The 16011-nt window shown below is 34.0% G+C and overlaps 2 protein-coding genes across 2 annotated transcripts; one reads left to right on the top strand and one right to left on the bottom strand.

Annotated features, from left to right (window-relative positions):
• Positions 1-2729: 2729 nt before the first annotated feature.
• Positions 2730-9137, top strand: LOC111391891 (TATA-box-binding protein 2-like). The gene is made up of 10 exons (XM_023017171.1): positions 2730-2915; positions 3299-3441; positions 4350-4437; positions 5272-5343; positions 5587-5637; positions 5890-5934; positions 6062-6154; positions 7847-7948; positions 8054-8127; positions 8738-9137. Coding segments are annotated over exons 2-10 (606 nt in total). The 5' UTR covers positions 2730-2915; positions 3299-3361; the 3' UTR covers positions 8739-9137.
• Positions 9138-9480: 343 nt separating this feature from the next.
• On the bottom strand, positions 9481-14001 carry LOC111391890. The gene is made up of 9 exons (XM_023017170.1): positions 13834-14001; positions 13183-13259; positions 12920-13061; positions 12695-12768; positions 11908-12495; positions 10924-11511; positions 10630-10842; positions 10345-10491; positions 9481-10217 (listed from the first exon to the last, which is right to left on the bottom strand). The coding sequence occupies exons 1-9, from the start codon at positions 13856-13858 to the stop codon at positions 10029-10031; spliced, it is 2043 nt and encodes a 680-aa protein (XP_022872938.1). The 5' UTR covers positions 13859-14001; the 3' UTR covers positions 9481-10028.
• Positions 14002-16011: the final 2010 nt, after the last annotated feature.

Below are 16011 nucleotides of genomic sequence, written 5' to 3'. Positions count from 1 at the left end.
GTTAGGTAAATCATAAGTGATATTTAATGCAATTTTAATCATATTAATCAGAATTTGTTATTTATAATACTATTTTTAATTTTTCTTCAAAAAATTGTATACGTTACAACTTACAAGTCGTTAGTGTACAATTTTTAACTCTGCTTACTCAAAATTTAAGTAGTCGATTTCAAACTCGGATAAAGGAAGAGTGTTTGTATAACTGTATTTTGTTTTTATCTATTTAAATTAAAAAAAAAAATTGGAAATCGAAGAGTTCGCGGGCTGAGCTACCTCGGCTCGGTCCATTGCCACCACTAATTTCAGTCTCTCGGGTTCTCCTTTCCAAGCTTCTTATACAAGAAACTACACTTTCCTAAACTGTTCTTCTGGTCGGAAGGATTATGCTTTTTTTTTCAGTTTGTGCCATTGTTTTGCCTTGGTTTTTGCCTTGGTAGGAAAAACTACATTGTTTTTGTCCATGAATTTTAATTTTTTCTTATCAAGGCGTGCCAGCTATTTGTCGAAGAATTATGAACGTTTCGGTTCCGCAATACAAATAGTTGGTGGATCTTTGGGAAGATCCCCGATTGATATGGAAAGAACCTGGATGCGAGGACTGTGAATCTCCGGGATAAAATGATGGTATAGATTTTGTATATTTTGTGAGTGATTTGTAATTTTTTTAAAATATGGGGTTATAGTTGCAATTAGTTCTCTATGTTTACTTTTTTTTTTTTTTTTTTTTTTTTTTTAAAGGGGGGGAAAAAAAAAAAAAATTTTTTTTTTTTTTTTTTTTTTTTTTTAAAGGGGGGGAAAAAAAAAAAAAATTTTTTTTTTTTTTTTTTTTTTTTTTTAAAGGGGGGGAAAAAAAAAAAAAATTTTTTTTTTTTTTTTTTTTTTTTTTTAAAGGGGGGGAAAAAAAAAAAAAATTTTTTTTTTTTTTTTTTTTTTTTTTTAAAGGGGGGGAAAAAAAAAAAAAATTTTTTTTTTTTTTTTTTTTTTTTTTTAAAGGGGGGGAAAAAAAAAAAAAATTTTTTTTTTTTTTTTTTTTTTTTTTTTTTTTTTTTTTTTCATTTGAAAGGAGGGTAAACCGTCAAAAATGGACGAATGTGAAAATATGGATGAAAATGTAAAAAAATGAAAGGTATGAACGTTTTGTACTATTTACCCTTTCTGCAAACATATTTTATTTATCTAATATTTTATACATGAAAAATTGGTTTTAACGGCCGATGATGTAAGAAAATTTTGCTGCTCTTGATGGGATTAATCCTATCCGATGATTCATTCCCACCAAGATCTCTGAGGTTGTTTTAAACAGTTATTCGAATTCCAAATATAGGGATATTTATTGGATATTGGTTTGTGTTAAAATCTTGGTTCGATCTTGAAATTCAAACGTTGCTTAAAAATGATAAAATGTTAGATTTGAAAAATCACTTTTGAAATAAATAAGCAGTTGAAAGGTGAGATTCGAAATTAGGGTTAAAAAAATTCTTTTATTTTCCTATTTTTTAATCATGCATTTTTCAGAAAATCACTATCAAAATTGTTTAAGTATTTGTGGTGTAGGAGACATTCGGCTCTGGCCAGTGGCTGCTACTGTTCAAGTTAAAGAGGTCAGTGACCATGGTAAGGCAAGAAAATTAGATACAAAGTGGTGGATTGAAGAACTTGATATGTTAATAGATTAGTGTTAGATCAAGAACTCGAGTATTTTAAAGTCAGCATAACCATAAAAGGGTGAAAGAGTTCGACATTTCAATGAAATGTGGTACCAAAATAAAATATACGTGTGTCAAACACACGTGATAATATAATTGTCAAAGACATTATCACGTATTCAATTGGCATTACAACAGCTACATCAAGTTACGGGAATGTAAAAACCTAATTCTTTGTTAGATGTTTTCAATCAACTTCTGTCTAAAAAATTTCAGACCATCCAAAGAAGTGAAATATTTTACTAAATAAAATTTTTTTTACTTTCACTTAAATAATAATTAAATTGATCTACACAGATAAATTAAAATCTAATTTATCGAGGGTTATTTGATCTTAAGGCTCTAATAATGAAGGTCAAGATTTCCAATTCCCGAGGATGCCACCGTGATAACATGATGCTCACGCTATATGGGATAACCCATTTGTGTACCACAAGTTTATGTTACCAATGTGGTGTCCTATGATCAAACCCATAATACCAAGTTTGGTAGGTCACGACCAAATGGCTAATGACGTCAAAATAAAAATTAATCACACCTTGGAGTCACACAAATTTGTGCCAAATTCATTTTAATTATTTATTGAAGTTTAAATTTTGTTTGATTGTCAAAAAGGGTTCAAATGCTATGTAATCGAGACTTTTACAAGTTGAAAGATGTGATTATTGCTAACATTTATATTGTCCACATAAGAAAATATATACATAATTCATGGAATTGTCATAGATTGATCAAGGTTAAGCGAAATTGAAACATTAATGATCAGAATGAAATAAAAAAACTTTAATGACTAAAATAATGTTTCTCTTAAAGTTGGGGGACCTTTGGAGTTTTTTAAAAGATGTCAAAAAATATAATTGGGCCACGCGTCGAAGCATTATTGGTCTAAGCATTGGACCTCACCAATCACCGGAAAATTTTGTATGACGAAGATACCCTCCTCAAAGCGTTGACTATAATGCCATAGGTGGAGGTCTAATCGGGTAAACCACATTCCGATATCAGCCCTTGATATCCCCATTTCCAGATCTCTCACATTTCCTCTTTCCCCTTCACACATCTCTTCCTATCCCATCTCTCCCTATAAATCCTTTTATACATATAAAAGCTTCCTCTTTCAAATTCTTACCGCTCTAATTCCTCCGCTACTAATTTCTTATTCAATTAACCAACACACAGACGATCCTCTATCAATTTCTCATCCAAAAGGTCCGATTTTTACTTTCTTTGTTGAAAATTTTCTTTTTTGGGTCTTTTTTCCGGTTTAGATCTTCGATCACGTTTACTCTAAGTTTATGCTTGTTTTATTAGTGAACTCCGAGTATTTTCTTTTCCCTTTCTGTTCAGGTGTTTAATAGTTTGTAGATTTAACTTTATTATGTTTTTATTTTTTGGAATCTAATCGAATGGGCTTTCTGATTAAAGATTGAATTTTGTCACATCATTTCCTTTTTATTTTATTTTTATTTAAAACTGAGCAAATTGGGATAGTTGGAAATGATGGGCGAAATGCTAATAATTTTTTTTTCCTGGCTCTTTCTGAGAATGGTATTGATTGGGGGTAATCTGTTATCCTGTAAAAAATTGTTAAGGTATTCTGAGGAGGCGGTAAAGAGGGTTCAGAGAAGAAGGATCTACTGAAAACTAGTGATTTGATGGCAGATCCTCAAGGGTCGGAAGGGAAACAACCTGTGGATCCCTCCAAGCATCCATCTGGAATTGTTCCAACACTCCAGTAAGACTTCTAATTTACATTTGATTTCCTTTATTCCCTCCCCTGTTTCATTCCGCTTAAATGCTAAACTTTTTTCAGTTTCTCCGAATTGAATTAAAGTTGTGTGCATTATATAAATGTGCAGTCTCCAGAAATATTTGTGTATGTGTTGTCAAGCGGGTTGGTTAATTAACTTGTAGGATCTTAAATGGAGGAAACAAGCTAATACACATGTTTATGAACATGAAATACTTGCGCATTTGTTCACGATTCTTGAATCAAGCGTATGAATTGTAACAATACACTCAAAATTGGGGATTGCCGTTTTGCATGTGCAATTAGAGAACATTCAGTTTTTTCTGCTCTCTCTCTCTTTCTTTTTGGTTTAAAATGAACTGAATGTATATAACAACTTGCTACTGGAATGTTAAAATGTAGATGGCACTACTGTTTAGGGAGGTGGTCCTAATGGAAATCACATAAGTTTATGATAAAAAATGGCCCCTTGCCACTGTCCACCACGAGATGGTCTTTAAGTTGAACAAGTCAAGTTCTTCTGACTGGAAAAAACAACTCGGGCAATGTCAATCATGGGTTCTTAAGCTTCACAGGACCTGTTGTCGTGTTTTTACTTATCAATATGGGAAGGGCATTGGTGTGGTGCAAGGCCCATTTGTATTTTAAAGACTTTGTTAACTCTATATTGGACCCACTTTTGAGTTTGGATGGAGTAGCTTTTATCACAATCGCCGATCCATGATTTTGATTTCTAGCTTCACAATGCCTCTGATGTGAATTATTGGTACAACTAGATGAATTGCAGCATTTTGTATTAAAAGGAACTCAAAATCCAGGAATGATGTCTATGTAAAGATCTGGTTTTTGAAGGTCATTTTGTCAATCTGTGATGATGGTTATTGCACATGCAGGAATATTGTGTCGACTGTCAATTTGGACTGCAAGTTGGATCTTAAAGCTATTGCATTGCAAGCTCGTAATGCAGAATATAACCCCAAGGTATGTTGTTCACATGTTGCGCCTTCTTTACTTGTTAATTGATCATTTTTTTACATCTTCTCATGCAATATATCAAGTGTTATCAATGACTACATTTTTACTTCTTATTATTTTTATTTTTTTACATGGGCTTGTCACATTTAGTTATGTGATTTTTTGTTTGTACATGATACAATCCCCTCGAGATAACTTTTGCTTGGCTGTCGGGCTTTGCTAACAAAATATAAACAACATCAACATCATATTGGTGGGTCATGGGTAAATGGGAAAGTTCAGGATAAAAATGAATTGATTTGTTTTTTATTTTTTCTTATAACGAGTAAAGTGGATAGATTAATATCCAATGCTCTTAAGGTTGTGGACCAGAGGTTGATAGCCATTTTTTAAAAAGGCTTTTGAGGCTTACCTCTAGAATGCCGCCTTCTAGTAGGTTATTATAAAGCTTTTTAAAGCCCACCGTTGAGCGTCACTAGTGAGGACAAGACGTGTGCTCGCTTCTTTTTGTCTTCTTGAGCATTTTTATAGCCTATTACCTTTTATGGATGCTTTTATTTTGTTTTGAGCCTTTACATGGATGGAGGAAGAGGAAAGATGGGGAAGGAGAAAGCAACGTTACAAGTGGAGGATGATAAGAAAGAATGAGAAAAAAAATTGATAGTGGCAGCGTATTGTCAGGAATCAAATAGTTGATTCTTTTAAAGATTGTACTACTTTAACAATATAAGAGATTTCTACACCATCTCTACTTTAAGATGTAGATTAATTTTTGTTATGTTATTACTAACATGAGAGATTACTGCATACGGCTAATGCTTGGGCTTTCTTGGCTTTCAGCGTTTTGCTGCAGTGATCATGAGGATTAGAGAACCCAAAACAACGGCACTAATTTTTGCTTCTGGAAAGATGGTAAGAACTAAATATTTTTCCATAATGTTTTGCATGGTTGGAACCCTGCACTATGTTCTTTTGATTTCTTTTATAGCCTACTTTTGTTTATTCCAATTTTTTCTGATGTTTTTGTTCCTTATTTGTTAATCTGCCTCTAATCTCAATCATATTCAAATTGTGTCTGCCATTGAGTAGCACTAGACTGGTCTTTCTCATTTTTGATAATTTTTCTCATTAACAATTTTTTAAATGCTGCTTTAGGTTTGTACAGGAGCCAAGAGTGAACAACAGTCAAAATTGGCAGCTCGGAAGGTATAGTATATCGTGAAAGAAATAAGTTGTCTATTCTAATTGCTCTTAGAATGTCTGATTCCGTTCATTTACTAGGTGATGCTGAAAATGATGTTTATTTAACCTTGGATTTTGTTGACCAATGATTTTCTGCTAATTTTTGAATTTGAAATTGCTGCATATCACCATTTGCGAAGATGTCATTTTTCGTGATACTAATTTTTTCTTTCATTGTTAAGTATCTCTTATATGCTCATGTTCTATTCTTTTCAGTATGCTAGAATTATTCAAAAGCTTGGTTTTCCAGCGAAATTTAAGGTAATTATAGCTCTTACCCGTTGATCTAAAAAAATACACCTGTGCCTTGGCTCTCAATGAACTGGTGTTTATGAAGTGACACTTCTCGATTATTCCGTTTCACGTTATGCCTTCGATTATCTTGTAGGACTTCAAGATTCAAAATATAGTTGGCTCATGTGATGTCCAATTTCCTATTAGACTTGAAGGTCTTGCATATGCTCATGGTGCCTTTTCAAGTGTGAGTTATTCAATGCTAGTTTATAATTTTTCTCTTTATTTTACAGTTAAGCGTCGGGATAATGTGTGCTATATGGTGTTTTGGTTAGGATCACTTTGTTCGAACTAATATTGGCTGTTCAGTAATTGCTATGTATCTTCCTCTTTTATTATTATTATTATTATGTGCTAGTAGATTTCAGAATTTAGAGTTTTAGTTATCTTGTTATGCCTCTGACACTTCTTCAAATTCTATACTTGGAAACTTTACTTGTGGCATGTCTGACAAATAACAAAGATTTATTTATTGAAGGGAACTTGATTTGGAGTATCTGAAATATAAAATTATAAAATTTTTTTTTTTTTTTTTTTTTTTTTTTTATCACTTTAACCTTCAGTCTTTACAAGGATTAAGAGACAAGACAACGTTAAAGGAAATGATGTCGTACAATAAACATAGAGACAATTCAAATGTGTCATAAATGTTATATCTGGCCCAAAAAGTAAGTTGTCTTTTAAAAATGTCATCTAATTTCTCTAAAATAAATCTAAAAAAAAAGACGTCACAATGTTGTTATAATATCACGTGCAACCACCTATTAAGTACTAGCATATATTATGTGCTAGTAAAAATATGTTGGTACGTATTAGGTGGTTGCACGTGACACTGTAACAACATTGTGACATTTTTTTATTTGAAGTATATATATTCTAGAGAAATTGGATGAGAATTATTCAATGTGCCCAATACACAATTCGTCTAAAATGACATAACATGCCGAATTAAATAGTCTCGAGTTGTCCCAATTTTTGTTGAAAACTCAATTTTTCTGTAATTTAATTGATTGAATTCATTTTCTTAATAAAGTTGACACTCAAAATTTTCCAGAACTCGGGGGGATAGGAAAATTGAACTCAAAAACACTCATTTATTTTGAATCTACATCAAGTCACCTCAGCAGAAAGCTGAAGCCCCTCTTGGTTTAGCTAAAAATCTGATTCTTAGTAGATTTTGATAAAAATTGATGAAAAGTGTGGTTGAAAAAGAATTGAAGTAAATGAATTTTAGAAATTGGGGATCAAACATGAGCTAAATGTTAAATTGGAGAATAGAGTAATTTATTTATATAAAAATTCAAGTTTGAATTGTAAATAAAAGTGATAGTTTATTTGTTTAGTGTTTATTGTCAAAATTAAGCAATATTTAAATTGCATCCAAAAGACAAGGCTAGAAATATTTATATTATATAGCAATGCATTCCATTTTCTATGGCATTTAATTTCTTTTTCCTTTTACAGGAAAAAGATTTGAGCGATTAGCGATAGTGAATCCTACAAAAACCTCAAACAGTTTATGCTAATCAATCAAAATCCTCGAAGTTAAAATGCAAAAAGCCTCAATAAAAAACAATAAATACAACCATGTGCACCGAGGGGGAAAAAATATACATGTATGCACACAAACACATAGATGATAAGAGTAATGCTTGAGAATTAAATGATGATATAAGTCAAGTTAGTAATGAATTCAATGATATTGAATAGTAGGTAACAAAACTATTTGTATATTTCACTATTAGTTGAAGAACGAATTGAAAATTATAAAATATAGTGAAGGCGTTAAGATTTTTCTTGGGTGGAGAATCTGGAGTTCTGGCTCAGTTGCTTGTTTCCAATATTGATATTGTACTGATGACATCATTTGTTAGTACAGTATGAACCAGAACTGTTCCCTGGATTAATATATCGCATGAAACAACCCAAGATTGTGCTGCTAATTTTTGTCTCCGGGAAGATTGTTCTCACAGGAGCAAAGGTAGTGTGACATATAGCTGTCCTTGTCGTGCTATTGTCTTGTTTTTTGCTGTGCTGTCCTCATCTGCACCATTAAATATTTTAATGCATGACATTTTATTTACAGGTCCGAGACGAGACATATACTGCATTTGAGAATATATACCCTGTTCTGACTGAGTTCCGTAAAGTCCAGCAATGGTATGAAAATTGATTGTTATATGTTGAACATGGTTTCAATTCTTACAGCAACTTGTGTTCATTACTTGATAAGTAGGTTTCTAGAGACTGGAGAGTGAGGAAAAAGGGGGATAAGAACCCAGTTTATGAGCTGTAGGTTTTGATTTATAAGTCTTCTGCTTGTGACAAACCTTGGATATGTCCTCGTAATGGTTTGGTGCCTGACAGAAGAAATAGCTTTCACTATTACCTGAAAAGATTATCTGTAGTCAACAGAATTTATATTGTTGTTAGCACTTGGCACCTCTTTGGTAGTATTGTGCTTTGAGTCTTGGAAGGTATCTATTTATGCCCTAGCAAAACACAAATCATAATTCAATGAAGGGTTTAGTTCATCTTTCTTGTGGGTATGGTCACATGAATGCATTTTTAGTGCCATCAGAATTAACAATGTGTGCCCATCTTGCTTCGGTTGAAAATTATGCATTCTTTTTCTTTTAATTTTGTTTGATGATGGTCTATCTTAAGTTGTATCTGCTGAAACTGGTTCAATCCATGACATTCTCTGTCTGAAAAGAGATTTTACACCTCAGCTGGATTTCTCACTTTTTTCCTTTTCTTCTTGTTACAGATCTATTGAGAAGATTGACGTCATACCTGAATGATTGCGTGGAGAGTATGTGGCATTGCCTCTATTGGCATGGGCTATAACTTATAAATATTCAGGGGATTAGTAATCAGCTCTTGTGGGAATTCAGATATATTATAATTATAATGAGGTCTTGTTCAATCCCCCGTCTATGAAATCAGTGTATAAGTGCACGCTGGATCTGGGATATGGATCAAGTTGTAAAAGCTAACAAACTCCCTAGTAATTTTTAACTTCTTACTTTAAGCTTAAATAATGTGAGAAGATTTGAACACCCATTCTTGTTATGCATGTTTTGGTGGTTTTATCTTCGAGTGTACCACATAAACAGAATGGGTTAGTTTTGTTGTTGTGATGTGAAAAAGTTGTGCACACTTCTTGAGTTGTGGGTTGATGATTGGATGTTTGTGGTTTGCTCGCCGAGAGTATTTTCTTTATCCTTACAGAAGTACGTGCCCACAAACTTTTGCAATAAATGAACAGTAAAAGGAAAGTTAATTGAGATGAATACTGAATTGGTTTTATTTTAGCATTGTACACAAATTATGCAGTAATGGAGTAGGCGCGATTTGATTTTGTTGTAATCTAGGATAGGTATAAATGACTTGCATGATATGCAGCCAATCCATGGCAAAGAATGCCCATTGGCATCAGATCTAAATTTTATTTTCCCAACATATATTTTGCCAAGATTAACATGAAATTGCAATTTGCATCACAGAGCGTTGAGAGAAATGACATGATCGGGATAACTATTAAAAAAGCTTAATATTGCAATGCTTTCCCACCTTGCTTCCTACTTTTACAGACACAAAAATAGAACTAGGATTACAAGATAGGATGGTGCCACACGAAGGCAATTGACGTAACACCCAGAGAAAAGGGGAGAGTGAAAAGAACAAACAGACAAAACAGAAAAAGCTATAACAAAAATTAAAAAGAAAAAAGAAAATAAAACCCAGACTAAAACCAACCCCCCTATCTAGGAACAAGAAAAACTTGTTAGAAGCTAAAAGGAAGAGAAACAAGACCATCACAAGGAAAAATGGGACTCCCTACTCCATACTGTCCTAGAAGTTGATATCAGCCTTGCCAAACTACGAGAACATCTTCTCAGGCTCTTATCACACTGAGTAATAATTTCTTATGCAGCAAGGCACTGAACAACGCGGCCCAATCCATTGGGGATCTAAACCTTCATACGTTCTGATCAGAGCACTCTCTGTAAATGCACACCACATTAGATCATGGACCGCTTTGTGCAAGCCTGAATCTAGCTACCATTTGTAACCACATCAGGATGTACAGTTTTGGGGGCATCAGATTTTGCAAGAGAACTATTCTCGGAAAGGTTGTCATCCCCATTAGTCTGAACTGCTGCAGTCTCCTTGCCCACATCTGAAGCAACTTCTGAAGACTTGGATTTATCATCTTCATTTGGGTTACCCTCCCATACCTGCATCTGTACAAAAAAGCAGGCACATCAAGATCACTTTCACTAAATGAGAAAAGCAAAAGAAACGAGTCCATAGAGTCAACAATCCTTAAAACTAACCCAACTAAGCAAAATAATATATCGAATAAAATACCTGCTTCTGAAACTGCTGTTGCTTAGCTTTCTTCTCCTGAATTCTCCTTTGGCGATCCTCATAGAATTCAAAATCGTCCAACACACATTGTTTGCTCGAATGATCCTTGAATATTTTGAGCATTTGAAGCCCCTGCTCCAATTTAACCTGAAAGGGGGAACTTCTTCAGCTTTAATATATGGAAAATGATTTGTTTTTATTATTTCTTGCAACCACAAGAATACAAATGAACAATATAAATAACAATGATCAATAGAGCAGTCATCCATTTATGCAACAGTGTACCTCTTGGGTATCCCTACTATTAGTAACAGGTTTGTTCTCATTGTTTTCTAGGATGATGTGCTTCAGCAAGCTGTTGGGTACATCCTTCACAATCTGCCATTTAACAGGGAAACAGCCAATCCACTTGTCCTGCTGCCAGTACTCAACATTCTTGTTGAAATCGACGGGCCCAACCATCTCCGCGACACCAACAAACTGCCCACTGGTATTTACCTAGACAAGGATAGAACAAAAAAAAATAAGGTAAAAATACTAAATCAAGAGATAACCCCATGTCCAGCTTAAGATGCTTACTGAGAAGAAAAGGAAAACAGGGCAGCCTCCAGACTTTTGCTGAGCATCCTGGTAAGCTGCATCCAGCTTCTTGTTACCATTTGGTGTACTAGCCCATACATTGTATTTGATGCTCTTATGTATATCATCCTCGCTGTACGACTTGATAACAAAGAACTTTGCCTCTGCATAAGCCTCAGGGAAATCTTGTTGGTTGTATTGTTCTCGATTAGGAGCCGAACTAGACTTCTCGCTATCAGCCATTCCAGTCAACAAGGGGTTTTGCACATTGACAGCCGGATCCACTGACATAGCACCTTTTTGATTCTTCGAGCTTTTTGTTCTCGGTCCCCTGTTCAATTCATTCAAACCATCCATGTTCTCATTGCCATATCCATATAAGCCATTTCCTCTTGCCCTGGGTTTATACTTGCTATCAACAGCCATATAACCACGAGCATTTGTACGTGACTCATACCCATTAGATCCATAGCCCAACCCAGATCTGTATGTGTTTCCATACTGGCCATATAATTTGTTGGGATATATTCTATTTATGTATCCGTTGGCTGCATTCATACCAGACACCGATCTTGGGTGGTGCAAACCCTGGAGGTTAAACATTTGAAATTCCAATATGTTACTAGAGATTATAACTAAGTTTAAGACATTGAACAATCATAAAATTCCAAAAGACGAAACAAACAGTTTATTGAGCACTAATTCACATTTCTTTTGTTGTAACATTCTCTCTAAGTGTGATTGAGAAGAAAAAGCTTTACCCTCCCTCTATCTAAATCTGGATAGAAGGAAAGAGGCCTATGGTGTTCCCCTTAATCAAGTATTGGGGCCTTGCAACCAATTTTAAAATAATCCAATAGATACAAATGCATTCAATATGATACACTATCACAACAGTATCTGCATGTTAAGAACAAGGGGAACAACAATAATATTTTAAAAAATACTGTAAGACACTTGAAACAGTAGTACATTATTACATACCATGAAATGAGGACGGAAATTCTGATTTCTTGATGAGGGAACACCATTTCCGTTTGGTAGGGGCGAAGCCATAGAAGAGCTAGTTAATGGCCTAGGCTGCCCATCTGACATGAAGGAACCATCTAACCATGGAATTGGTGACCGTGAACCATCAAGTAAAAATCTTGGGTCCTGATAACCAGAAGCAGGAATTGCTCCAGGAAATCCACCCCGTCCATATGTGCCATTATAGTTATAAGACGAATTTTGGTATGCTGGTTTGGCAGCATTCGAGCCATTATTTTTCTTTATGCTCCCGCTATTTGCAATGCCATTAGATTTTGCATCAGCAGAAGCAACTGACAAAGGAGCTTTGTCAGCAGCTGCAGACGCTGATATGTCACCCTTGGCAGAGGCAGCAGGAGTAGGATATGGGCTGCCGGTTGCTGACTGGAAGTACGGAGAAGGGTACTGGTAGTGTTGAGCTCCATATAGTTGACCATCATGTCCAACAGTTGGAACAGGCGTAGCAGCAGGAGAATATGGGCCATAAGGAGCATAGCCATAGCCATGGTGATACATTAGCGACCCACTGTCCCCATAAACTCCCTGATATGGTTCAATAAAGGCACATAAGAATCAAGATTACAAAATGAAGTTTGACCAATCCATAGCTAAGAATCGAAAACAGGTGAGGAAAGGTTTAAAAGTTCGTCAGTGCATTGGGTATAAACAGATTAGAAATTCCATCACAAGCAACACTAATACATCAATATCTGCATACCACCGAGTACATAAGAGAACTTACTGGTGTCATTTCTACTCCATCTGAATTTACATATGGTGCGTAGTCCTTCCACTCACTACCAGTACCATCATAGCCTGCAAATGAATGAGCAAATTGAGTTATGAAAAAAATAAAATATTACCAGCTTTGATGAAGTGAATTGATAAAAGTGATTATTATGTTTGAGTTCTAATTAGATGGGCTATAAAACATCCATTATGTAAAATTCCCGAAGGATAAACTTACCGCCATAATAGTATGCAGTAGAAGGGTAGCCATTAGGAAGATAGCACATAGACGGATCAATAAAATCAGGTAGAATCGGAGTCAACGACCCCTCCCGTGAGTGAAGCTGCCCATTGGTCCCATTGCCAGAATCAACAGAAGGCTGCAAGAAAAGATCAATTACATGAATTACAGACTTGTAAAACTCGTGCAATGTACTAATTAATACAAGCTATGCAGCCATCCATAAAGATAAAATTTCAACAGCAAATATAAATATTAACCTTTTTGGTTGGCTCGGGAATTTCCAGGGTTTTCGCCTGTGGGTCCAAAGACAGTTTTTGTAGCAGGTCTGCAGCCTCTATATCAGAAGAGTAAAGGATACAAAAAGTGATCTAGCATAGAAATCGCTATATGTAGTTTGTGATATACCAATCATATCAATACAAACTAAACACATGAGAAATCAATCAATAGTAGGAGCAGGCCTCTACTTAATTCAATCCAAATAGATCCAAACTAAAAGCTTACTCAGCTACTCAATTTCACGCGTTGGAATCAACAGGACGGAACAAAATGAAAGATTTTATCTTTTTTGAAGGTAGTCCGAATAATTGGGAAAAAGGACTAAATCTCTATAAGCCCAAAACTACTTTTTGCCATAATAACACAAATTCAAATCTCAATACTAGACAACCTCCCTGAAATACCAAACATAACAAATCAATAATGAAACAATAAGAATAAAAAGAATAAACAGACTATACAATTGTCACCCCAATTTCCAGATGTTCACAACACTTAGATCTACAATAAACAAAACACAACAAACCCTCAACATACAACTGTGCATATACATATATATACATGTAGCCAAGACCACCCAAATTTAGCCATTCAGGTACCAAAAAAAGGAAACAAAGTAAAAAGGATACGATCTGGAGGGGCAAAGGCGGCCATGTACTCTAGATTGATAGATCTCCTTCGAGAGAGAAATATGGGGTTTTAGAGAGAAAGAACGAAGGGGGCAAGAGTAGCAGCCGCCACCAGAATTAAGGGTCTGGGTTTATCCAAATGGAGAAGAAAGAGAATGCTCAAAGAGGGTTTTTTCTAACCTAAATTGGTGATTCAAATAGAAACCGTACACAACCTTCTTTCCTTTTTAGCCCTTATATTTTTACTTGTTTACGGATTCGTCCCCTGTGCGATTATTGTCGTCTAATGGGGCTATTTAATTCCTGATTGGTTGGGTCATCCACGTGGCTTTGACGTATTGGTTTGTTTACGTAATTGGACGACTTGGAGCTAGTGTCGACCTTTTCTGGTCCGACAACTCTACGCGTAGCAAATAACTTCGTTTTTGTACGAGCAATCCACAATATTTAAAAAAAAAAAAAAAAAACACACACACACACACACAATTAAGCTTTTTTTTTTTTTTTCAAAAAAAAAAATTTTTTTTTTTGAAAAAAAAAAAAAAACCCACACACAAACCCAAAATTAACCTTTTTTTTTTTTTTTAATTTTTGTGGTTTTTTTCAAAAAAAAAAATTTTTTTTTTTGAAAAAAAAAAAAAAACCCACACACAAACCCAAAATTAACCTTTTTTTTTTTTTTTAATTTTTGTGGTTTTTTTCAAAAAAAAAAATTTTTTTTTTTGAAAAAAAAAAAAAAACCCACACACAAACCCAAAATTAACCTTTTTTTTTTTTTTTAATTTTTGTGGTTTTTTTCAAAAAAAAAAATTTTTTTTTTTGAAAAAAAAAAAAAAACCCACACACAAACCCAAAATTAACCTTTTTTTTTTTTTTTAATTTTTGTGGTTTTTTTCAAAAAAAAAAATTTTTTTTTTTGAAAAAAAAAAAAAAACACACACCCACACACAAAAATAAGTTTTTTTTTTTTTTTTTTTTTCTTGTTATACTCAAAATTAACATTGAACTCTTGTTCAAGTCAATGCGAAAAAATCAATCATGGTTCGCGCGTGACTAAGATATTAGCTCATTCGACTCCAACATGAATCGAGCATCTTTGAGCTAGAAAGTCTTAGTACATGAAATGAAATCTTAAATGAAAGACAGAGAATTTCTTTAGTTATTTATGTCCACTATTTCGACTATTTACTCCTGCTAAGCTCAATTGATGGTATTGAACTTGGCTAAACTATGTCTTGTGACAATCATGCACCCTAGTCGATAGTCATAGGGGGTGTTTGATAGATATTTTTATGTAAAAATGCATTTTAGAATAGTAAATTGATGTGAAATATGTGGTTGAGAAATAAGGAAAATTTTTTGATTCACGTTTAATATTATTTTAATAAAGAATGTGTGATTGAAAAGAAGAGAGAAAAAAATGGCTATCAAACGGGGTTATAATAACTTATTATCATTGATAGATTTGTTAGTGGTTGCAGAAACATGTGACTGCAACTGAGAGTAATTTCGATTACATACAAAGGAGTTTGGGTTGTTGGATGGTTTTGTGAATGGTGCCTGTGACAATGTTACACTAATTATGGGATGTAACAAGGATTGGTCATGAGGTCCTCAAGGTTCAAATATTAGGCTTTTTCAACAATTCTTTATGCACACCTTTTCAAGTTCTTGATGCAACTATGAGGAATAAAAGAGAGATGCTAATCAATAACCCTTAGTAGTATTTTTCATGAGTTAGCAGTATTGAATGAATAGCTATCACCTAAAAAAATTTACTATTTATGCAAGCTTGATTCATTCAATATGTACCTCGATTGTATGAAGAGGCTTTTAATAACTTATCTGACATGATGTTTGAAAAGTCAAAAGGAGATTTTGAGATCCAAATGTTGCTTATAGACCCATTTGATTAATTTTATCAAAGTGTTTCTTATAGTTAGAAGGATTTTTAGAGAAAGTTGGTTCATTTTGTCTTCTTCTAAAAGTATTTTTAAAATAAGAAATTCTTTTAAAAATTAGTTTTCAAGAGATAGGCTGGTGTTGCTTTTTTGCTTGATTTTAAGTGGAAATGTGACCTTTTTTTCTCATTTGGGACCCAAGCATGAGAGAATGGGGCAACAATTATGTCGGCCAACGTTAGGAATTTTGATAAAAATATGGGGAAAATCAAGCCCA

Source organism: Olea europaea, unplaced genomic scaffold (assembly GCF_002742605.1).
Source record: "Olea europaea var. sylvestris unplaced genomic scaffold, O_europaea_v1 scaffold856, whole genome shotgun sequence".
Classification (NCBI taxonomy): domain Eukaryota; kingdom Viridiplantae; phylum Streptophyta; class Magnoliopsida; order Lamiales; family Oleaceae; genus Olea; species Olea europaea.
The sequence above is the reverse complement of the archived record's forward strand: the minus strand, read 5'-3'. Positions and strand labels throughout refer to the sequence as shown.